This window comes from Triplophysa rosa, linkage group LG2, assembly GCF_024868665.1.
Source record: "Triplophysa rosa linkage group LG2, Trosa_1v2, whole genome shotgun sequence".
Taxonomy (NCBI): Eukaryota; Metazoa; Chordata; class Actinopteri; order Cypriniformes; family Nemacheilidae; genus Triplophysa; species Triplophysa rosa.
Window position 1 is genome coordinate 22,887,941 of NC_079891.1, and position 25,453 is coordinate 22,913,393.

The window sequence follows — 25,453 nt, forward strand, 5'->3', positions numbered from 1 at the left end:
CGTTCTTTCAAATATCTTTATACAAATATACATTTATACAGGTTTGGAACAACTCAAGGACGAGTAATTCATGACAGAATTTTCATTTTTGGGTGGAGTATCACTTTAATATCTAGTAAAAAAAAAGAAAGTAGAATAAACAAAGCACACAAGTTAAGCAAAACAGTCAAAAACATTTTAATATTCTTAAATAGCATTCTTAAAAACAAAAAGCTTGCATGTTTTGGTATCATCACATTTTTTCTTTGTTCTTTTTTTCTGCATTTAACAACAAACATCAAATATAATTTGGCAACATATAAGACAAAACAGTTAATTGATTAAAAACACATGACAACTGGACAATGCAAGTATGTTCAACTAGCAACTCTAGAACCCCTTAACTTATAAAGAAAGAGTATTCTGACCATTACATCACTTTTGAAAATGTTCCCTCCCACAACAGTAGGAACTGGTAGAAATCACCCGTACTACACCTTGGATCTGGCCCCACAAACCAGGATTACAAAAGAAAACAAATACACAAATTCATATCCTTAGGTTGCTTTAAATCATGGCTATTAAAGCGTTCAACTGTGGCATTAAAACAGAGCAGAGGGGATTTTGACCACTAATGCCTTGCTAATGAATCTATTACGGAAATGTCTCGCACGATTGACTATTGTCTCTTTATAAGAAAACACTCTGATAAAATGATTTTCCCATATCAAAAAGGGGTATTGCATTTTTTAAATCTAAGTTTGTTAGATGTTTGTTACATTTCATGCATAAGTGCTTATAATCTGTCATTACCCCGTTGCTCTTAGCCCACTATACACGGACCGCCTCGACAAGAATTTACAGAGCTAATTTATAGAATGTTAGGAAGTCGAGACATTAAATCAACTTACATACTAACACAAATGAAATAAAACAAGGCAAAAACATTCAATGGTCAACCGGTCAAGGTCAGAAGACAAGACAGAGAGGAAACAGTGACAGTCACCTTCTGTTTCCCTGCTCGTCTCCATCGAGCCTTCTCGCTTTTGGCAAACAAAAAACAGCATAATAAAAAAGGTAATTGTGACTGCGAGATTGCGGACAACACGTTTGTCTGCATAATTCGGGCAGTGGAAATTCCATATTAGGGTTGATTCTGTTTGGCAGTGATTTGTTCGCAAACATGAGCAAACGTCTCGCTTTTTCTAAAATAGGGTATTATTTCAAAAAGACATCAGTGGAAGCAGCTATATTCGCATCACAAGCTAACAAGTTTTGGGCATAACATGCAAAAATAAAAATGAGATTCAACGACAAGGGTTGAGGTACCGGACGACAGGTGAGGGGGTACTAGAATAGTTCATGGGACCTTGTGCTCTCTGCATGCAAAAATCTTCTGGTCCCATTTGACTGGCCATGATCGAACGTTGAGGGAAGAGTTGGTAAACCGTGACAACTATTTCAAAGCCAGAATGTGTGCCATTTTTTCAATACAGAGAAAGCTATATGCCACTCAAACAAGTGACATAATGGAATGATCAGACATGCCTCTTGCCAACAGCACAATAAATAACATCGGAATCAAACTTAAATAGTGCAAGTAAAGTGCAAGGCTATTATTGTAACCATTATCATAATTATCATCGTGATGTAATGAAACCAACAAAACACTTCTTATTAGACCGATGGAGTCTACTTGTCCTTGACATGGATGGATTGTAAAGGAGAAGCTCTTCTGCCAGCGAGTCTTGGAATGTCATCCGAGTAGCGGGGGGGGGGTCGAGTGCGCAGATGAGACAGTGGCATGGTCCATTCACGAATTAGACACAAGAACACTGCCCCTGTCACATGCAGGGGTCATCTTTTCACAGATCTGCCACAACGAACAACCCAGACAGACACACTTCTCTGCATCACATTAACTTCTTGTAGAACTATACATATATATATATGTATATATATATATATATATATATGTATATACACAATTTTTTACACAGTATTAGCCTGTACGTCTCTGTGACATAAAAGAGAACTTTGTCGGCTATTGGTGTCCACTGCACATGGAATAAGACATTAGGTTAGTACATCAGCTATGTAAGTATGGGCTTACCACACTACCGAAGCATGCTAAAAAGAATCTCTCTGTAAAAAGAGGCGACGGAGATCCTGTTCGTGACGTAGCGTTCGGCAGATGACCGAAACGTCCCAAAAGTGGACCAGGCCAAAGTCCACGAGACGAAAAAACGAACGAAAACAAACAAAACAAGGCAAGAAGCATAAAAAACATCTAAACATGGGAGCAAAAACAAAAATGCAAACATGCAGCACGCTCCCTATGGAAAAGTTGTGTAAACGTTGCAGAGGCAAAGTGTTGAGAAGGAAAATGAATTTTCCTACTCCAACAAATGCATTTTGCAAATGCTTTAGGCTCATCTCAGCCATCTCCCTTGAATTACATGGTTTAACATAAACATGTTTTCCTCTACTTCCTGTAATGTTTCTTTTATCTCAATATATAATTGTCCACAATGACCCTTTGTACCTTGTGCTTGACCTTCAGAAACTGTGATAGCTGCCCTCAGCAGGTCTGAACGTCCGTGTGCTTGCACTCACACAGTACATGCATGTATTGAAATCAATGTGTTCTCTTGTGTGTTGGGAGCGACGCTCTGGGTGTGTGTAGTTTCTTAAAATCTAAAAATACATATGAACACGACAAACTGTAAATATCTGCCCACAAGGATGAAACATTTCTCTTGAATAGTTCTTAAACTATCTAGATCTAAATGTTTAGAGAGTAGGTTAAACACCCAGTAAGTTTATTCAGAAGAAACTACCTACAGTACGACTGTGTTTGTGTGTGTGAGGGCATGAGCGCGTGTGTGTGCGTAAGTTAGCCGAGGTGCCACCATGTGGTCAATAGTTATCCAGCATGCCATCAGAGAAAAGGTTTTGCACGTCCAACATGGCTGCCAGGTCCAGCACATGTTTCTGTAGAAGGCTACTCTCCACCATCTCCTGTTTAGGCAGCGGGGGGTACGATTCTGGAAAACTCCTCGCTTCCTGTAGGACACACACACAGAAATAGCTTCCTAATCCAACAACAATCCAGACAGCAACGATAAATACATTTTGTTTTTGGTCACAAATATGAACCAGAATTGATTGCTATATAGGAGATTTGTACTGTGTTTTTTTTCCATTTCCTAAAAAACTGTGAATTTGGACATCTGAGGTTTTGGAAGGACAACAGCGATATGTAGATCTCAACATGTTCAACATTTCTTTTTGCATTTATAGTACAGAGCGCAACAGAATGGAGCAAAACACATGAGAATTACTATTTTTGGATCTATTTGAACTATCAAAAAAAATCTTTGAACAAACTCTTTTTGAAAAAAAAATTCTGCATTCTGTTTATTATATTAACATGCTCTGTTCGTCCTCACCTGGAAGATCTTGTGTAGTCTCAGCGTGGTGCAGCAGAACACGAAACGGATCATCAGCAGACGCAGAAACTCGTCTCCATAAAACTGCAGATAGGCTTGATCTGAAAAGCAGCCAACAGGAGAACAGAACGCTAGCTGTTGGTCCACTGGTCCAAACATTTACTTAACATTTGGATTTGAAAAATCATGAAAGCATTAAAAAAGACAAACAGATCAGAGTGTTTTTGTCTAGGGGTGCTGGTACTGGTCCTACCTATGACTCGCGAACTGGTGATCATCTGGCCGATGTCATGGAAAACCTTCCGCAGGAGTTCCTGGGCCTTTTCCCACAATCCATTGCGCATGCTGGTCAGCCCACAGACAGACAGGAAGCCCATGAGGGGGTTGTAGAGGAAGAGAGTAAACAAACTCCCACGCTGAGATTGGTCTGTAGGCGAGTAACAGTTTTAATTTTAGCAATTGTAGCAATTTTAAACAATTATAAACAGTAAATAATACAAACCGTATATATAAAAACAAATGTTTTTCAAACCAAATTTTAAATCGTTCGTTATTTAAAAAAGATATTTATAATTATTTTTTATAAATAAATCTTGCTTAAAATAGAAAAAAATGAAAATTGTAATTTGTCTTCTGTTAAATGGTTGTCAAAGAATCAATAAAATATTGAAAGCAGACCTTGCATGCTCTTCGGATATACTGTCGGAGAAAGCAGGCATACCAGTGGTTGACCAAAGAGATTGGAGAAATTCTGTTTAAACACAGCAGCAAGTCATGACAAACACTACACATCAAATAAACCATTTTAAATGATGAACATTTTACAAATGTACACAAGGGGGAGCTCTTTTACTGAACAAAGCATCTTGCAAAACAACAAATCAGTCCAGGGACAAAAACTTTAAACAAAGTCTGATCAAAACAGTCTACGAGCAGAAACGAAAATCCATAACAGTGCTGTTTTTATTTACTGCTTACTATTCTTACAGAACCGTCTTGTTTATAGAATAATCTCTTGAATAATGGAATGCCTCATGATGTCACAGAATGGTGAAATGATGAAAGAAATGTAAGCATGTGACAAGAACAGAAAAAGAGAGAGACATGACACTCACCTTATAAGCTGTGCTGTTGGATGAGTCTACAATGACAAACAGAGGTTTCCTAGTAAACGGGTATAGGTCTCCTGGGTGGAGGCTGAAAAACACGTTTGTGCACGCATGCACACGCGTTAAAAACAACTGAATGTTGAAACACGGGCTAAGCTCATGTTAGTCTTTATGTTGTCTACCACAGAGCAGATGACTGTGATGGATGAAGTGTAGGCTCACCAGTGCATCTCCTTTTGTGCCTGATTCCTCTTCTGCACCATCTCACCGTTCACCACATCTCGGTTTGTATTGGTCAGGACGCCTCCGCAGTCATAAGGTCCTGTGGATGAATACATGCAAGATGTGATATAATAAAGACGTTTTTCGATCAAACTAAATTAGAACTATAAAAGTTCATTTTAACAACATAACTTCTGTGAGTGCCATTAGCCCCGCCCCTTTTTGGTCTCCCAAATGACCTTTTTGGTATTGTGGCGAATAGTAATATTAAAAGAAAAGCATTCTACCCCAGCCAGCAATGTCAGATAAAACGTCTAATACATCTCAGCGTACCTTCACAGTCTGAGCGTCCAGCAGGGAAAACTCCGGTGGCGGATAGATACACCAGCAGCACGCTATTGGCTGGCAGCTCCTATCAATGAATGAATCAGCGCGAGAAAAGCAAACCCTCGATGAGCAGAACATAAAAATCCATCCATTGAATCAGTTAATTAAATCAGATCATTCACAATACTACAAAAGCCAAAGCAGTGTCACAGAGAGCTTAATTGTTATGTTCAGTGACACGCTAAGTGCTACACAGTCAGAACATCTCAATAACCGCCTAAGCGCTAATAATACAGTTCAAGCAACATTAAAGAAACAACATTTAAAGCAGTTTTCATCTTTGCACGTAGGGACAAACACATAGTAGCTTAGTGATTCCTAAACAGGGGAGGTCACATTAGAAGGTTTGAGGGGGTACTCGAAGGGATTTGCTTTGTTAAAACCTCTAGTTTATTGCTACCTTCAGCCATAAATACCCCATCTTGAATGTAATTTATAAACAAATTCACTATTAGATTTATCTTGGAATGGGAGTGATTCTACAATTTCCGGCAGTTTTGTTATAACTTGTGAAAGACAAACAAGCTTAAAAGGAATAGTTCACCCAAAAAAATGAAAATATTTCCATTATTTACTTACCTTCATGTCATTCTTAACCTGAATGACTTTCTTTTTCTGTACAACACAAAAGAAGATATTTTGAAGAATGTTGGTAACCAAACAACATTGGCCTCCATGGACTTACATTGTTTGGACAAAAAAAAAAGAATTGCAAAATTTCTTAAATCATTTTTTGTGAAGAAAGAGTCAAAACAAGTTGCGAAAAACTTGAAGGTGAATAAATGACGACAAAATTGTATTTTTTTTATGAGCTATCCCTTTAAGAATGCCAATAAGAAGCTACTTGATAAGTCTGTTTATCACCCACAAAATATTTTTTTAAGTTTAAAACTAAAACTTATTATGTAAATAATAGTAATTTTAATAATATTAATCATAGTACTACATGATATTATTAAACAAAACATTAGTTAAATACATTTCTGGTTTGGCGTTGATGGGGTACTTTGGGCCACAGAATACATAAAACATTGGAAAACATAGCAAATGATAGGAAATGGTTCAACAAGCAGTCAAGACAAAGGCTTCTAACAATAATTTGACAATATTTCTTCAAAAAAAGATAAAAAAACAAGAAGCAAGAAGGAAGAGGCTAAAAATAAGAGTGTCTGCGGGCTAAAATTGAAATGCTATGTAGCAAGCGTAATGCTCTGAGTCACGGCGTGTGGGTTTTCCTCACATTCATGAGGTGCTACGCTCCAACAGACCAACAGGCAGAGTAGATAGTAACACGTTAACACCCCGGTTGCATGCTATGCCATGCACACACACACACACACACACACACACGCATTACAGAAATGAGTTGTCATTCAGACCCTAACATACCACATGCGTTCTCTAGTTTCAATTAATGTATACGTTGAATGCACTTCAAGTCGCACTGGATAAGAGGGGCTGCCAAATGCAGAAATGTAATGTAATGAATCATACTGAGGCACTGTGTCTTACGTAATGACCACACGAAACCACTTGACAAAGCCAGTTTTCTGTATTGTGTTATTGTATTTAATACGTTAAAATAAGCAGTAAGCCTTAGCTACATCACAGCCATGAATCTACTTCCTAGGCAGCAGCGAGTTATATTAGAAAAAGCATCTGATTGGACTAAAAATCATCATTTCATGAGGTCATCGAGCTTAAACATCATGTTTGCATCTTCAAGGTCTCTGTGCTAGTATTAAAGCGGGAAGGAAATTGACAGGTGCTAAAAATAGGTAATGACATCAGCCAAACCTTGAAGGAGGCAGACAGGAAAGTATAAAGCTGGCTGAAGGTTGGTTTGTACAGGAGATATTTATGAGGATTCTCTCGCTTGGCCGGCTTTTCATTGGGCTCCTATAATGAGAGAGATAAATGAGTGAGAGAGGGATAAAGAGACACAGAGAGATAAATGAGTGAGAGAGGGATGGAGAGTCTCGGAGAGGAGGCGGAGTAAGAAAGAGAAGAGAGAGAGAGGCTAATAAAGGTGAAATACTGGAACCGCGAGGGTGGAAGGGTGAAAATACTCAGAAACACTCAACATAGAGAGTGACAGGGAGAGTGTAAGAGTCTTCTCTTACAAGTGTCCCTGGTTTGGAGCTTTGTGTGGCCAAGTTCACAGGTTCCCTCTCAAGGGTTTGAAGCATCCGAAACATATCGATGGTCAGCTCACTGAACTTCACCTGAGAAAGAAATGGCAAGCTTTTTTGTCGTAAACCACAAATTTTACTAATACACTCGGTTGTAACTGTAAGCATAAATCAAACAAAATGTCGTGAGGTATATGCCTAATTCTGATTTAAAGGGAAAAACGTTCACCCAAAAACAAAAATTCGGTCATCATTTACTCACCCTCGAGTTGTTCCAAGTCTGTATAAATTTCTTTGTTCTGATGAACACAGAGAAAGTTATTTGAAAGAATGCAATAAACTGAGCAAACAGTTCTTGGCCACCATTGACTACCACAGTAGGAAAAATTACAATGGTAGTCAAAAGTGGCCCAGAACTGTTTGCTTCCCTACATTCTTCAAATAATGGATGTATATGGGGTCCACCTTTCTAAGAGTTCCTAAAGCACATAATTCCAACTAAAGCGGCTCCTGGTGACATATTGATGTCTTGTGAAGTGAATCGATCGATATTTGCAATAAACTGAACTTCATTTTTAATAATATTAGCAGTACTGTACAGCCTCTGCCACACGCTTCTGGTGCTTTTAGTGCCACCTGCAGAAAGGGAGTGTTTGATACTGCGCATACTTCATTTCTGCGACAGTCGCTCATCGCTCCCTTTCTGCAGATGGTATGCCATCCCCCACCAAATACTAAAAGTAGAAGATCGCGATCAGGACGTGTGGCACAGGCTGTACAGTACCGCTAATATTATTAAAAGTGACGTTCAGTTTATTGCAAACATCGATCGATTCACTTCACAAGACATCAATATGTCACCAGGAGCCGCTTTTGTTGGAATTATGTGCTTTAGGTGGACCCCATATACATCCATTATTTGAAGCACAGAGGGCTGCGGATTTACCAAACAATTTTTTTATTATTCTACTCAAGAAAAAAATGTCATCTTCATCTCGGATAACCTGGGGCGAGTAAATAAACAGCATATTTTTGGGTGAACTATCCCTTTAAGGACGTGTAGACATACTAAAAAATGAAGCAAAAATAACATGTGAGGTGTAACCCACATGATATTGTAAGTATATTCATTTACATAAAAAAGCGCTGCTTGAAATTGGCGTTACGTAACTTGCTGAGCCTGCTAGGTGTTTTAGAACAGAGATGTAACTGCTCGCCCACCTGATTGTTACAGTTGCCAATGATGAGCACATCTGCCAAGCTGAGCTGGCCAACCACCATGCCCTGTTCAAGTGAGGGCACGCCCCCTTCCTGCAGACGATTGGATATGACCACTACGCCATTGTCCTCATTAAGAATCATAAGTGGATCTGCCTATGAATGTAAAAAAACAACTGTAAAGAAAAATAGCCATAAACACCACATAGAATACACTCAACCCAATCTTAATATAGAAATGGTCACACTGTATTTTTATAATCTACATTATTGTCACTGAATATCCGGTTTCATCCTGAATATGTCACAGTAAGAAAATTAAACTCATGTCATGTCGACTTTAATCCTGGAATACTGATGGTACTAATGCAAAGTAAAAATACACCTCCACAAAAGCAGCAACCTCCTGCAGCACCAGGTTCCACTCCAGCTGGTCCTCGGTGTTGAAACGCTGGGTGTAGTCTTCAATCTCATCAGAAAGCTCCTGCAGAAAGACACACACACAGAAAACAATGATCAATGTTTTAGACACACATAGTATTGGCCGTACAGTTTAGTTTTTCAAAAATAGTGTATAGCGGTCAATATAGGGTTTAGATTTTACGATAAACAAAAATGAATCCATACACTTCCACAAAATGTGTAGGAGTAATAGCTGACGGTGTCTAATTTTACTTGAAACGAAGCCAAAGATCAGAACTCATGATGCATGAATTTAATTCCAACAAAGCATCTTTGAGATGAGAATCTCTGTTTGACTGAATATCTATTACTGTCCATGACTTACCTTGACTAACGCTTTAACCAGGTCCATTTTGTTGAGCAACAGACAAACAACGATAAAGCGAGCGTAATACCTCAGCTTCTTAACCACCAGCTCTGGCCTGCCCAGCAAAGAACAACACAGACAGTAGATTATTTAAAGAACTTTACACAACATCATAATCAAATGAATCAAAAAAGCATGAATAAGTTCATTGCACTTCTTTGTAGATTCCCTTCACCTGTCTTCTTTGTTGACCTGGTGATAATATGATCGCTGACGAATGGCCGAATAGAAAGAAAAGGCTTCATTTAGGTAGCTTGTTTCCGAAGTTCGGAGGCTAAAGGAGGACAAAGTTGAAAAAAATGTGTAAAATATCCTTCACATGCCTCCGAGACTGCATTTGAGTCCAGTAGAGTTGTCAAAAGAATGTCTTACTAGTAATGATAGTACAGCTGGCCAATTTTTGAGGCAACCTCACCGATCTGCCACCTTTTGAGACCATACCGGTTGTCCAGGACTTGTCTACTCTCCAGTAACATAAACACAGGTAAGAGATTATCCGTCAGTAACGTTGATTACAACATTAAAATAAATTGTAACCAATGGCTCACTCAAAGCACTATGGTGGCTGACACAGGCATAAGATGTCATCACGTTTTTGCTCCTTTGTCAGAGGAGATCATGTATTTACGTATCGCGCTCTGAAGAGTAGTTTGTCCTTTTAGGGCTACTGTAGAAACAACAAGGCAAATTCCATGCGAGGGGACCCGCGCTGTATTTATGACGCTTTTCCACTGCATGGTACCGTCAGGTTTAGTACGACTCGGCTCGGTACAGCTCACTTCACTTCGGGTCAGTTTGCTTATCCACTGCAGTTTAGTACCGCTTCAAAGTGGGTGGGATTATAAACTTATCTTCATAGTTGTGCCACCTCTACTGCCATAGCATTGTCGTAAACGCAACACAAACAAATGCATAACACAGGAGTAATGCAGGGTTTTGCTTGGCTCAAAATGAGGCGGAGGTGGTGCCATCATGATCTTGTACACACACATGAAGGCCTACCGTACGTTTAAGTGGCTTAACCAAAGTGACTTTGACATATTAGTGTTCTAAGTTCTAATAAAATTAGATGAAAATGACAATTATTAAGTTACAGTGGCTTGCAAAAGTATTCATCCCCCTTCATTTTATTCACATTTTGTTATGCTGCTGCCTTATCTTAAACTACTTTAAATGATTATTTTTTTACATTAATCTACACTCCATGCACAATAATGACAAAACAAAAAACTGATTTTTGACAGCTTTGCAAATTTATTAAAAATAAAAAACAAAAATAAGCACATTATATATATATATAAAACATTACTTTTATTCAACCAAACAGAAATGTTTTTTATCAAACATTTTCAACTAACTTTTTAGCCCACAAAAGCCAACTGAATTAACCAGTCTTACAAAATGAGCAAAGCTCATTCACATCTTGCTTTCTCTGTGGTTCACTTTAAATGATTCAATGATCTCTTATATAATGAATTGGTTCAAATGAGTCATTTGTGTGCGAATCGTTCTGAACGCAATGTTCGTTCATGCTGGCGAACTCGCTGTGTACAGTATACGCTGATTCAACGATCCAACTGCACAGCTATAGACACAACAATGATGTACGTCAAGTTAATTTAAGAAATTTCAAGAAATTAAATACAAAAAAACAGCCGTGAAACACAGCTAGCTCTTGTTCTGCAACTCCTTTTAGCGCCTCATTATGCTGATAACGAAACGTTATGCCGCAACTGCAGTTACAAATGACAGTCTGTTAAATGCACTTCTTGTGAAGACACCCGACATAATTTTGTCGAGTGTCTGTTTGGGGCTGCACAACATTTGACGGAGGCGGCCGCCTCCAATTTCTCTATGCAGGAAAAACCCTGTAATGGAGCATATCGATGGCGGATGGGAGAAAACAAAATAGTGCTAAAAATACCGAGCAGACAACGATCATTTGGTTTGCTCGATGGCGCACGAGGGTAAGCAAATCTTGCATTTAGCATTGCGTTAAGGGTGTCAATCTCTATATATACAGTCACAAAGCATATAACGAAATGCCAATATTACGTATTAAAATGCATATTCTTGTGTTGCAAATCCAATGACGCTGGTAATGATTCTCTCTGTCCAATCAGTGATCTGTGTGTAAACACGTCACAATTTTGTGTCAGTACAGTACGCTTGGAACCTCAACCGAGGTGGTACTAAAAAAAGTATCAGGTACTAGGTACTGTACCCAGTGGAATCGCCCCCAAAAGTGAGCCGTACCTTGCAGTACTCTGCAGTGGGAAAGCGCCAGTAGATAGAAATAGCTCATTCTAAGGTAATAAAAACAAAACCCTTCATTCAAGGTCTCTACACCTCTGAACACATAGTTATGTATACTTTATTGCATTTCTGTCAATCCAGTACCTCAGAGATGACGTATTTTTGTAGGCTAACCCGGAAGTAAGCGCCCGTGCTGGTTCCCTCGACCGAAAGCCTATGCATTTTTTCCATAGACTTTTGGAAGATCGCAAAAAATAAGCTCTGTGATTAACAAAGGTTTATGATGTTTACACTTTTGTCTATCAAAGATAATCTTTACAAATCAACACCACATTTGCTACTTTTGAAGCTGAAATACAATAGGTAGAAGTAAAAAGCTAACACGAGACTATAATAAGACTACACTTAAAGATCGCTCAATATCAACATCACCACCACCAAGGCTCATACAACTCTTTCAAACTCTATAAAAAATGTGTTCCCTGGTAAGTAATTACTCCGTGAATGAATCTGCATATGTTTTAAGAGATCTGTGCCCATGTTGCATTATTTGTGAGCTTTATATGCTCTATAATGTCTAACGTCCCCGCCAATGGAAGTAGTCACTTTTAGCAACTTGTTAGCAACTGCCGTTTTTAAGACACAATAAGTCTTTAAAAAAATCCCAAGTGGGATATAATTGGTGTGTTTTATGTCATAGAATAAAACGTGAAAATATTTAGAGGTTTTGTTTACCACAGACCTTATTTTGGGCGATTTACCAAAAACCCATTTAAAAAAACAGACTTTGGAGCGATGGAACCGGAAGTCCTAAAATGCTAACTCGCTTCCGGGTTTTGCATACAAAAATACGTCATCTCTGAGCCTCCCTATAGATCCTCCGAAAAATGACACACTGGACCTTTAAAGGAACTGTTAAACCTGTTAAGCTAAGTCTTGTATGTTTTTAAGCCAAAGAAGTCTTTCAGAAATAGATCTTTTCACAGGGCTGACCTGTGCTGCTGCTGAAACTTCCACAGCTTGGTATACACATCAAATGTTCGGCCGAAATAAGACTGCCACTGCTTGTGTCCATACTGCGGCAGATCCCTGTGTGTACAAACAAACAAGAAAAACATTCATAGCTTATTAATAGATTTTCTTCATTGACTGGTACTCAAAACAGATTGAGGAGCAAACTTCTGAGGAAAATTCTATTAGGACCAAAAAGCCAAGTTCACAGCATACACTGTGTGTTCACCATAATACTGTACCCACATTAGGAAAGCCATTTCAAGCCCTCTAACATGACTATTATAGGGCTGGAGACATCATGTGGACAACAGCAGATGAGACCTCCGAAAATACATCTGGACACGGTTGTCATGCACTTCATTAGAATCATCATGACAATAGAGAGACGACATGGAAAAAAGATCAATGATAGAGATGGAGTCAGAAAGTGTGGGGGAGAGTCGGGCAGGGCTGTGGTGAGTCATTGTGCCTGTGATGTGAAGGAATTTGATGAGCTATGGCAATCAGCAGGAGAAGTGGTGTTTTCTAGGGCTGCCACTAACGACTATTTTTATATCGACTAATTTATCGAATAAACGATTATTCTAAATGAATAATTTTTCATTGTTAAATTACAAAGATAGACGTTTTACAGAAAAATATATACCTTTTGTAATTTATTGATAAATGAGTCTTTTGATTTTTAAAAAAGGACAACAGCCATTTTAAGCTAAATATAAATAGTCAAAAGAAAATAATTAAAAGCTAGTTTGAGCTGTTTAGTGAAAATGAATGAAGCCTCAATACAAATTACAACGGAACACAGCGGTGTCTAAATGAAATATAATTAATCAGTATATTTGTGCATGCTGGAACTGCAAAATAAATGCAACAAAAATCACAAATCGCTCCTAACACAGCTCGCAAGTGTGCATTAATATAAAGATAAATATTTTCTTACTTCTCAGTTAACTCTTATTTTCCTAAATATTTAACCTTTGTTGCATGCATGAACAAAAAGCGCATAACCTTGAAAAAAAACAAGGAAAAGTGAACATATTGGTTGCCTTGCATTTGACAAAACGGGAATATAACTCCAAGCTTGCCCATCTATATCAGTAAATAGATCGACAGACTTGATGGTTCAGCAGGATATCCAGTCATGACTTAAGAGTCGCTAAATGTGTGGTCTAGTGGTCTGGTGCAGTTATTAGGTGTTTTTTCTGACGGACAAAGACTGGAATCGGTTCCGAAATTTAGAAGGTAAAATAATATAAAACAACCGGTCGATCCAAAATATTGATGTCGACTAATTATCAGCGTCGACGCCGTCGATTATATCGACCAATCGCGACAGCCCTTTCCCTCTCTCTCTCTCTCTCTCTCTCTCCCACCTGTACTCTCCCCCCCCAAAAAATGCTAGGCCCTATTGTCATCATCAGAGGGTTGCTATGACAACAGAAGCAGGGATTGGGGAAGGAAGAGAGGGGTTGTGAATGCAGCAGGTACATGCAAAGGTCCTTATTTAGAAGCACGCACACACATGATTACAATTAAGACGCTTTGGCCTTTATGATCCTTTAAAAGGTTATTTATTTAGAAAAAGGGATTTATTTTGCTTTAAAAATAATCAAGTCGAGACATAACCTTGACATAATCTTTTCATTCATGCAGTTTACAGTTAAACCCGGACACGGACATGCACACGCACACATACTGCAGCTCCATTCATAACAAGCATTCATCATTCTCTCTCTCACACACACACACACACACACACACTGTAAGATTATCGAGATTTATGGTTCAACCTGGTGCCCTTGTGGACTATGAGAGACAAGGTCAGGAAGCAGATAGGTGCCACCATTAGCTAAGGCTTTAATTTCACTCTATGCACCATTAATTTCCCATCCTCACTGACAGCATTAATACTCAAGACTTATTCACTGGCTGAGCACAACCAGGGACAAGCCTGGATGTGAGGGGAGGCAGGGGAGGATGAAGAAAGGGTGATGTGTTTGCAGATGAGGTCAGGTGTGGTGTAGCTGAGCGACATTACTGCTGTTTACTATAGCTGAGACCGCTTGTGTGTTAATGTTTTGATTATTAAATTATGTTAATGGATATTTCAGGACAGGGTTACAATGTCTGTTTAACCTGGGAATGTCTTGTAGCAATACACAGAGTAAGCATTCGTATCATAGAGTTTCTGAATAACATATTGCTATATTTGACTCAAATTTACTTAGACACTCAAGTCGTACTGAAAATGTATAAATGCCATAGCCACTGTTTGAGCATAAACAACAACTGCCGCAACGCTCAAAATACACAGAAAATGAAGATATTAACTTTAACAGAATTCACTTTTAAAGACTACAATGAATGACTCATTGGAACTACAAGAAACTTTTTGTCATCATGACCCTGCCCCTGGAACACAGATAGGGTAATGGTTGGGACACCTCAACACACACACTAATCGGTGGACCAATCACAAAAGACTGACTCAGCATGACCAATCAGAGTGTTTTGGAAGGAGGGACTTCATAGAACCCGGTGCTAAGGCAGGATGGGTGATCCTGTCCAGATTTTGTCATGTTGGTTGGAAATCTCTTTACATCCTGATAGAATTCAAGAAGTATATTGGTCAAATAATATTTTTATAATTGTATATTGTCTGTGAAAGGCGTAGGACCAAAAAACGTTCGCCCAATCAAAACATCCTGGCCGAACGCTGTGACTGGTCATGTGTACATTTTCAGCTAAGGTATTTTGCATACCACTGCGCACTCTGTTCACGCAGAGATCATACGTCATCAGCGCGCTCACGTCCGCTGTGTCAATGTAGAGAGAATGGCGGACAATCAGCAACAATCAAACTTTCCTGCTGAACCGACAACAAGTAAATCTACAAAACGAAAGTCAGTTTTTGAAAAAGCAGTGACGAAAAAACATCTGGATCATGAAAGAGGAAAAACTCGAATTAACATCGGTTCATCTTTTACACGATGGAGACAGCTCCAGCAGGCAAAGGGTCTGAAAGACGATACCATGGTTGCTCGCTTCATTTGGACAGATATGTACATACTTCGAGAAGAATTTAATGGATTTAGTTTGCAATTCGTTACGTGGATTTACGAAATACCGTCATGTGTTTGGAGGAGGCGTGGCTTTGGCGGCGAATCGCAAAGAGGGTGGGATTATAATTTCAGTGCTAGCAGGATAAAATTAGCACCTTTCCAAATCAACCACTCAACCTTTAACAGCCTGTTTTCTGAGAATCAAGATGACGGTGCAGGGCTCTAGACTGCGACCAAAATGCTCGCAAATGCGATCTTTTTTTTATAACGTGGGAGGTAAAATTTCACAGGGTTGCATTGGTGCGAGTGCGTGAAACAAATTTTTGTCATTCGGATAATATTTTTACATGAATTACAGCTGAGTGTGAATGTGCTCAAAAACATGTTGCCTTTTCTTCCCTGACAAGTGTTCAGCACATGCAGCTGACATAAAGGAAAAATCCTATCCAATGAAGTGTTTTCCGTGTTAACTTCTATCTTTTGCGATGTCCTAACAGCTGTGAAAAACAAACAGCGCGTCAATGTCCACTAATGTCCGATTTGCGACGTAATGACTCATGAGTTGTTTCAACAAAATGAATCGGTTCAAATATGTCAAACACTCAACTAACGAGACACAATGTCTGAACCAATCAATTCAGTCACTCAAAACACATCAGAACACAAGCGTGCTTAGACCATTTAACAAGAGTGGTTTGCGAGATTTAGTATTTAAAGTTTATTTATGACAATGTGTAGTAAAGTACATATATAATAATTTAGTTCTGAGTTACTTTTGAGTTTTGAGCTAGCTAATTTAATTTAATTTTATGTGGTAAAAGTAAAGAAGGCCTGTGGCCTGTGACAGCTTTTTCAAAGAGGGCAATAAATGAGAATTGTGAATAGTGACAGGTTATATTTGTGTCAGATAATTTCATAGCCAATATATGACTTGAATATAAAACTAAATAATAACAACTGTATAAATAACAAATACAAAGTTTCTTTGCATTTATTTTGGATTTATTGGGCTCGCAAGTGTTAAACCGCAAATATGAAGCGGTCTATAACTGATTATTTTAAAAGACAGAGTGACAAATTAACAGAACGATTCATCAACTGAGGTCATTATCCAAGGTCATTATGATTACTATAAAAAAGGGTGCGACCAAATTGTAAGTTGGTGCGACCAACTGAGAAAGTGGGTCACACTGGGGAAAATTAGTCTAGAGCCCTACGGTGTAAAACACAGCTGAAATATGTAACATATAAAGCATTTTTTTAATCAAAACATGAACACCTATTGTTCAGCACATAAACTTCATAGACTTTGAAAAATAGGCAAAATAGGACCCATTTAAATTGTGTCAGTAACCTAGATCTTGAAACACATTCGACTTCTAATATAAACAATGCATGTTGATTTAAACATGCACATACTGTATAACAATTTACAAGTCACTTAATCCAATCCAAGCTTGTTCAATATAGAAATACCAGATATGCTGAGAGCAATCAAGTAAGGGAAGTGTCAGCTAAGGAAATGAGTCCAATTAATAATAGCTGTTTCATTACTCAACTCATCTGGGTGTTGCTAAGCGTCAAATACAGAAGTAGGACGCTACTGGTTAGACAGCCTAATTAGCATGGAGAAACAGGGCATAGAGGTGTGGCCTAACAGCAAGCATCTAGTTCGGCAAGTTGATGCTGTATTTTGGACACATGCTATGATTGGGATATAAAATTCATGTTATGATTAGGATATAAAACTCATGTAACAAAGTGTCTTCTTATCTATACACTCTTAAAAAAAGGGTCCATAAAGAACCTTTAACATCTGAAGAATCTTTCGGTTTCACAAAAGTTTCTTTGTGGCGAAAAAAGGCTCTTCAGATTATAAAAAAGTAAGAAACAGATGGTTCTTTAAAGAACCTTTGACAGAATGGTTCTTTGTGGAACCAAAAATGGTTCTTCTGGCAGTCATCCTCAATTGGCGGACCAACATTTGAGCCGCGCATCTACACAACGGAGAATCACATCATACGCACTCTCAGGAACATTTATGTAATTGATCTTTTGCCGCTATATCCTCAACTCAACTTTATTTATATAGCGCTTTTTACAATTTTCATTGTTACAAAGCAGCTGTACATGAGACATATTGACTATAAGCAAAATAATTAAAGTTGTACCTGCAAAAACAAGAAAAAGTTGAAAACACAGAAGACAGACATACCCACATACAAAACACTCCACACACACAATATGCACATGTACTAACACACATAGACATAGAGACACACACACACGCACACACACACACACGTACGTACACAGACAAGTACGCACACACACACTCAGTGAGAGCACACATTTAAGATAAAGGAGAGAGAAGCACAGGTCAAATATAACAGACTATAAATTCCTATATGCAATATTAATTAAGTAAAACTTTAAAATTCTAAAGCAGCCCCCCCGGCCAGGCAAATAGTGCAAAAACAGTATGCAAACGGTGGCGAGGAACCCAAAACTCTAATCGAGAAAAAAAAACTCAGGAGAACCCAGGCCCAACCAGGGGATTCCAGTTCCCCTCTGGCAAAAGCTGCTGCCTCTGCACAAGCTCCAGAGAGCTTGCACAACAAGGCTAAATAAAATAAATAAACTTACTAATAAAATAAATTATAGTTTAAGATTATCATTAATAATCTAATAGCATTTGAAATTTTGTGGTGAAGACATGTCAGGTAACCGCATCCTTCTTTATCCAGCTCTATCATCTCAGCTCTTGTCAGGTCGCCACTTCCCATTCTCCACTCAACCATCAGGTCAGGCCATGAACTGCATCCTGCTCGCTGTGGTAACCTTGGAACAATGAGACAAGACTGGCTGAGAGTAGAGTATTGTTCTGCACTCTTTGATGCAACAAGTACATCAGTTGTGTTTTTGGTTCCGGTTGATCTAACTAATGCAGCCTAAGCCCTCAGAGGATTTATATTATGGAAGAGTAGTGTATGCAAGATTAAAAAGATGCGTCTTTAGTCTAGATTTAAACTGACAGAGTGTGTCTGCCTCCCGGACAGTGCAGGGAAGACTATTCCAAAGTTTAGGCGCTAGATAGGAAAAGGATCTACCACCTGCACTTGATTTTGAAATTATAGGTATTACCAACTGAGAGGCCATATCCTCTAATATATTTATCTAGCGCCAAGCCACCAAACGTGCTTCATTTTATCCCTTACCGCTCTGATCGCGCTCCTTCTCTCCCACCAAAGACGCACTGCATGAAGAGCAGCAGACACATGCTTATTTTAACAACAGTAGTGCAGACACGCAGACGAGGTAAATGGACACACAACGGTAAACAAAATGCAGAACTTTTAAAGTATGTGTATCTGTCAGTCTGTTTATGGTTTGCTATATGTCTCCAACCTTTCAACCAGATTTGTGATATTTTATGAACCATAATGTTTTTATCTACATTTAGCATTATTGATCAGCTTGTAAACATTTGTGACCCTGTGAAAACCCAGGTTTATGTCTCATAATCAAATTAATTATTAGATAACAAGCATCAAAGAATAATTTCAAGCATTAATTTCACTAAGATTTCGATCTTTAAAATGTCAATATTACGTCAATATTGAAGATATTGTTATTATATTTTCACAAAATATTCTGTTGGATGATTTTATGTAGAAAACAGTAAAAAGACTTTTGCTGGGTTTTCACAAGCAGGGTCATGTTTTGTAATGAACAACGTTCTAATTGGGAAATTATTTAAAAAGTAGTTCTGGTATGAATGGCATGGAAAGGCTAATTTATTAAGTAAATTTGTTTTCTGTTTATGATGAGAGCATAATTGTTACATTAAATTTGTTGTTTGTATGTTGTCAGTAGTTTTTTTTATTTACAAATATTAATTATCAGAAATTCACAAAGGACTTGGCCTGCCCTGAATCCATCTGCTGGAGTATAACTCCTAAAAAAGGACAAAGTGCCTCATTTAAGTTTGAATGAGTGGTTCTCTCAAGAAAAACATCACCACTTTCAATCTGGGATTTTTGTAAGAGATACATTTATTGGATGTCATTTGGATTGCCATAGAACTCGGATTTTCTTTTACTTTGGCTTGCTTGGAATCTACCTGCTGGTGTACATCTTTTTCTGGCTGAATAGCACATGGACTATCAGAGCTGTTAGACATTCGGTTGAGGCTTGAAGGTGAGGACTTTCTTGAGAACAATCAGCCCAGGATATTTTGATGATAAAATTGTAGTAGATTTTATTAGTTGTCATTGGACTGCCACCATACATGTTTTCTGATTTGCTGAGGCTTAGGACCATTCAGGAATCCATCTACGCTGGTGTATGATTTCAATTCTTTGAATTAAGGTTTCAATTTTGCTGCTGGGTTTTTCCAGGCCCAGTGGCATATTTATTGTTAAAACTGTGGACTGTGGGTGTGGCAGTGTGACTGAGTTTGGCTCGGATCTATAAGATCTCCCCATGTCAATTGTTCAGTCTAAAATCCATATGGTTACTTGATTTACACAAATTTTAACACATCAGTATATAAGCTGGCATCATGTGTTTTTTATATATATTCCTGTTGCTTATTTTTTGCAACCAGGGATCAAATTAATTAAATGGTCACAAAAAAAAGTGAACCCGGGTTACATTTCAGACAACTCTCGACTTCACCAACGAAAATTCTAGAGCTATATCATCAGTCAATCAATCTGCTTCATAAACTGAACATTTTTTTATTTTCAAGTATATGTAAATGAGATTTTGTAGCTTCAAAATCTTATGGTGTTAAATGACTATTTTATCGGCACAGAGGACTCTTTTTTTCAGTTTGCCGGGGATGGGGGTCATGATAAATCATTGCCTTTAACCTAAAATTACGATGTATGATAATTCTCTTATTGATGTTATCTGGAAATGTTCAGCCAAATCCTGGGCCTATTACATCTATGCATTGCTTACCCACTCCCTCAGATTTTAAAGGTAGAACAGGTCTTGGGTTTATACATTTAAATGTTAGAAGTTTGGTTCCTAAACTGGATATGATTAAGATTTGGGTAAATACGACAAACGCTGATATAATTGTTCTTTCTGAAACCTGGCTTAAGAAATCAATCACTGATGATTTAATTTATATTGATGGCTATAAAGTCTACAGAACTGATCGAGTGGGCAAAGGGGGTGTGGTGGCCATTTATGTTAAATCTAAATTTGTTAGCTCTGTAACTTTGTCAATTACTAGAGCTAAACAGTTTGAGGTTTTGGCCATCAAAGTGGGTGTTTCGAAAGTCTCTAATATCACTCTGGTTGGCTGTTATAGACCTCTGTCCGCTACAAGAGATGCGCTCAAAGCTTTTTCAGATATTTTACATGAGTTAAATGACTCTTCTGAGTTCATCCTTATGGGTGATTTAAATTGGGACTGGCTCTCTGGGACCTCAGTTTGTTTTAAAGAATTGTGTGACTCCTTAAGCCTTACGCAACTCATTAATGCACCAACAAGGCTAAATCCTAAAGTGCAATATAAATCTACCTTACTGGATCTAATCATAACGAATGCTGCTCATAAATTTACTTCAACTGGCATTTTCTGTAATGATATCAGTGATCATTGTGTAACTGCCTGTGTCCGGGATACAAAAATCCCTAAGGTAAAACCCCACTTTATTTTTAAAAGATATTTCAAAAATTTTGAGGAGCAAGCTTTTTTGCATGATTTATACCATAGTATAAATGATGGATGTTTTTGTTTTTAAACCTGTCTTAGTAAATCAAATTTGTAAAGCGTTGAAAGGCATTGATAGCAAAACATCTGTAGGCCCAGATAACTTGGACCCTTATCTTTTAAAGGTGGCAGCGGATGTTATTGCTGAGCCAGTTACTCATATTGTTAATCTAAGTTCTTTATCGAATTCTTTGCCTAAAATTTGGAAAGCTGCTTATGTTCTTCCATTATTTAAAGGTGGTTATCCCTCAGACATGAACAACTATCGTCCCATCTCCAAACTTTCAATTTTGGTCGAGATTCTTGAATCTCAGGTAAATCTGCAGTTAAAACTGTTTTTATTTGATAATAACATTTATCAACACTGCTACGGTAGTGTTAAATTATATTATTGGTGCCCTGGATGAAAAACAGCACTGCGCTGCCTTATTTGTGGATCTGTCTAAGGCATTCAGTAAATCATGAATTACTGCTAAACAAACTTAGCAGTGCTGGTTTCGGACCGGGGACATTGAAATGGTTTAGAAATTATTTGGTAGATCGGACTCAGTGTGTTCATGTGGAGGATCTCAAATCTGATTTTATTGATATATCTAAAGGGGTCCTCCAGGGTTCCATTTCGGGACCTATTTTTTTCTATTTATATAAATGATTTGGGTAAGGACATTCAAGCAAAAAACATTTTTATTCTGATGATATGATTATTTATACACTTGCTCCATCTATAATACAGGCGGTGAAAGAGCTTCAAATTGCATTTCAGTTACTGGAAGATGATCTGGTTAGTTTTAAATTAGTTTTAAATTCACAGAAAACAAAGGTTATGGTTTTTTCAAAAGGTCAGGCACAAGTACTTGATAATCTTAGTATTTTTACATCTGATGGAAAGATTATTGAAAGAGTACCTTTTTACAAGTACTTGGGCATTTGGATTGATGGTACGCTTTTGTTCAATGTACATATTGCTAATCTAATCAGGAAGCTCAAACTGAAACTTGGCTTTTATTTTAGAAATAAATCTAATTTTACTTTTAATGCCAAAAAGAAACTTGTAGAAGCTACTTTCCTAACAGTGCTTGATTATGGTGATATATTATATATGCATGCGGCCTCTTCCATCTTAACAAGCCTTGATTCGGTATACCATGCTTCACTACGTTTTATTACAAATGCAAAATCCGTACTCATCATTGCATTTTATATGATATGGTGTGTTTGGACATCATTAGCTATACGTGGAAAACAGCACTGGTACATTTTTATCAATAAAGCAATGTTAGGTAAACTTGCAGCTTATCTCTGTACTCTTCTTTGTCTTTGTTCTGGCAATTACCAGCTACGCTCTTCCAAGTGTTTGCTTTTTAACATACCTCGAGTTTGTACAGAACTGGGGCAAACTGATTTTTCATATTATGCACCCTGGGCATGGAATAATTTGCAAAAAGATCTAAAATTAGATAAATGTGTGTCTATTGGTGAATTGAAAGACATCATAAAGAGAGTGGTATTGGAAGCTTGCGATTGGTTTTGTTGAAAGGATATTGTCTAAATATTGTTGTAATGTGTACTTGTTGTATTTTAAATGTGTCTTACTGTATGGCTGCTACCTTGGCCAGGTCTCTCTTGTAAAAGAGATTTTAAATCTCAATGAGACTTCCTGGTTAAATAAAGGTTAAATAAATAAATAAATATATGTTTTTGTATTCTGTTTGTATGGATTAGGGGTTTTTTAACAACCATTTTTAGGGTGCACACTAAAAACCGAACGTATACAAAAATTCAATGGAATTATAAGGTATGGAACTTTATTAATAGGCTACAGCCTACTCGTTGGTTGTATTACTATATAATAAGATATATCCACAACAAGCTTACATTAAATCCCAAGTTTACATATTAAATCCCTGGTTACATATTAAATATACCTGCGACAAACATATACACACTGCAAAACGTCCTGGATAAGACAAGATAAAAGGAGAGGAAAGGCATACAGATGGTGAAGTAATGAAGGAAGAAAGAGAAAAAGAGAGGAGTGAGATAGACTAAAAGAGAGGGAGATAGAGCCCACAGCTACTGACATACTTGTCCTATAAATAGTCTTGGCTAAAAATGACTGATTAACTCAAACGCAACCTACTGGCCACTGAGAAATGGTGATAAACACGGAGTGACGTGATTCTTTTTTTTAACAGTGTGTGTAATGCAGAGACAAACGCTGGCAGATATGAGGTGGTGGAAGAGCAGCACTGAAGATTCATTCAGATCAGCTCACTTCAAGCAGACGGCGGAAAATATAAAGGGCTCTCAGCTCCCTATATGGTTGAACGCCGACACGTACATGAAGCACAGCACAGATGAGATGTAAGCACTGCTAATCCTGCTTATTTACATACATAGAGACAGCAATCCATAGGAAAGGGTCATGATGGTCGGCTCTTTATCCAACTACTGACTTGCCCATTAGTGAAAATGAAATTTTTTCTTACATTTTTAGCAGTGATGCTTTAGTTTGCACTTGGCACTTGGACAGAACTGTGTAGACCCATAGCTACACATAGATAGACGAACAGATCAATGTACTGTCTATTAATTATTCAAGACTTCTTTCAAACCAATTAGTCAACTACTCAACTTATAGTGGCAACCCACCAACTAGTCATTGATGCTTTGCATGTAGCATTAGGTCACACCCATAATGCAGAGGGAGAGAGAGAGAGTGAGCAAAGTAAGTTGACATAAGGTCACAGCACTATTGGAGCCAGACAGCAATCTGGAAGGCAAACAGGTCCACAAACAAACAACAAAACACTCCGACTAAGAGAAGAGACTGACCTTAAGCCATTGAAAAGTTGTTTAGACTTGTCCAGAAGATAGCAGAAGTCTGTGACTGTTTTCCTCTCACAGAGAGGAATGTCATCCTCTGCTCCCAACCCTGTCATGGCAGCTGCTGGAAACAAAACAGAAAAGTGAATTTAAACAAAGATATTAATATTAACAAGATGCGCCACTGCCGTAACAATGAATGGCGAGGAATGCAATGCTCTAGCGAAGGAAGTCCAGCCTTCCAGTCAAACGAACCAATGGTCAATCAGTAAAGACTGACGATTCTTTGGGGCGGGGCTCTCGTGAGGCGCTTGCCAGCCTGTGCATAGGCGCAGTAGATGAGGCGACATCGAAAAAGGTGATTGTTTTTGCGCAAATTAAGCTTAGCAAACCAAAGTTATGATACAGTTCATGTCATGTTTAATTACTGATCTGAAATATGCTGTTTAAACATGATTTTTGCCAGAGATTTTAGAAATATCTGCCGTTCAGCGTTTGCCCAGAGGCGCTGCAAACATGGCCGCCGAGTGGCACGACTTCCGTAAACGGACTTTGATTTAAAACAGATTGCGCAAAATGGAGTCATTAGCGCTAGCATGCTGCTCGGGCAGACATCAGTGAGGGAGGCAAGCTTTATGAATCACAGTTGAACAAGACGACACAGAACTGACATATTGTGGGTACAGGAATCTGCATCAGTGACGTGGGCAGATGTTGAATCAGCTTTGACGAAAACTGACTAATTCCACCTCCAACCAACTGACACACTCTGGGAAATCTGCGTTGGTTAGGGTTGAAACAGAGTTTCACTAAGGTATTCAAACTGATTTATTATGTGTCTAATAGCTTCATGAAGATGAATACAGATATATGTTTTGTTTGCCAATATGACAGTGAGTCATTGCCATCTATGACCATGAGGCGGTTGGTGATGTCAACCAAAAGGAAAATCATTTCAGTGGCAGAGAGCAGAACATTAGATTTTCACAAAATATTTTGAAGACAAACGCAATTCCTTAGAATAATAATGTATTAGGAGAGTTCATATTGATTTAATGTTGATTTAATTTACTTAACAAATAAAACCACTAAAGAAGAGGCCCTGCCAACTGCTTGCTACACATGCCATCACCTAATGCTCTTATCTGGCTAGATAATGAGAATGCTAAAGGCCATCCCTACCTAAAAACAATGTTTTTATGGTTTGTGCAAAATGTAAATAGTAAATTATTACAT

The 25,453-nt window shown here is 38.1% G+C and overlaps 1 protein-coding gene across 5 annotated transcripts in view; it reads right to left on the reverse strand.

The window, feature by feature from the left end:
• Nucleotides 1–153: 153 nt before the first annotated feature.
• scai (suppressor of cancer cell invasion) overlaps nucleotides 154–25,453 on the reverse strand; it is a 30,661-nt gene continuing 5,361 nt past the window's right edge. For 2 of the 5 annotated variants that reach the window (XM_057359703.1, XM_057359712.1), the window contains exons 2-17: nucleotides 24,227–24,338; nucleotides 12,578–12,673; nucleotides 9,701–9,787; nucleotides 9,504–9,602; nucleotides 9,287–9,383; nucleotides 8,885–8,983; nucleotides 8,503–8,655; nucleotides 7,234–7,374; nucleotides 6,947–7,048; nucleotides 5,096–5,174; nucleotides 4,763–4,862; nucleotides 4,547–4,628; nucleotides 4,110–4,182; nucleotides 3,685–3,858; nucleotides 3,432–3,532; nucleotides 154–3,045 (exon numbers count right to left, since the gene is read on the reverse strand). In XM_057359703.1, the coding sequence (XP_057215686.1) occupies nucleotides 2,899–3,045; nucleotides 3,432–3,532; nucleotides 3,685–3,858; nucleotides 4,110–4,182; nucleotides 4,547–4,628; nucleotides 4,763–4,862; nucleotides 5,096–5,174; nucleotides 6,947–7,048; nucleotides 7,234–7,374; nucleotides 8,503–8,655; nucleotides 8,885–8,983; nucleotides 9,287–9,383; nucleotides 9,504–9,602; nucleotides 9,701–9,787; nucleotides 12,578–12,673; nucleotides 24,227–24,333 (1,737 nt within the window). In that variant the 5' untranslated portion in view covers nucleotides 24,334–24,338 and the 3' untranslated portion in view covers nucleotides 154–2,898. Of the gene's footprint in view, nucleotides 3,046–3,431; nucleotides 3,533–3,684; nucleotides 3,859–4,109; nucleotides 4,183–4,546; nucleotides 4,629–4,762; nucleotides 4,863–5,095; nucleotides 5,175–6,946; nucleotides 7,049–7,233; nucleotides 7,375–8,502; nucleotides 8,656–8,884; nucleotides 8,984–9,286; nucleotides 9,384–9,503; nucleotides 9,603–9,700; nucleotides 9,788–12,577; nucleotides 12,674–24,226; nucleotides 24,342–25,453 lie in introns of all 5 variants that reach the window. The other 3 variants (XM_057359686.1, XM_057359693.1, XM_057359720.1) reach the window with 2 other exon arrangements.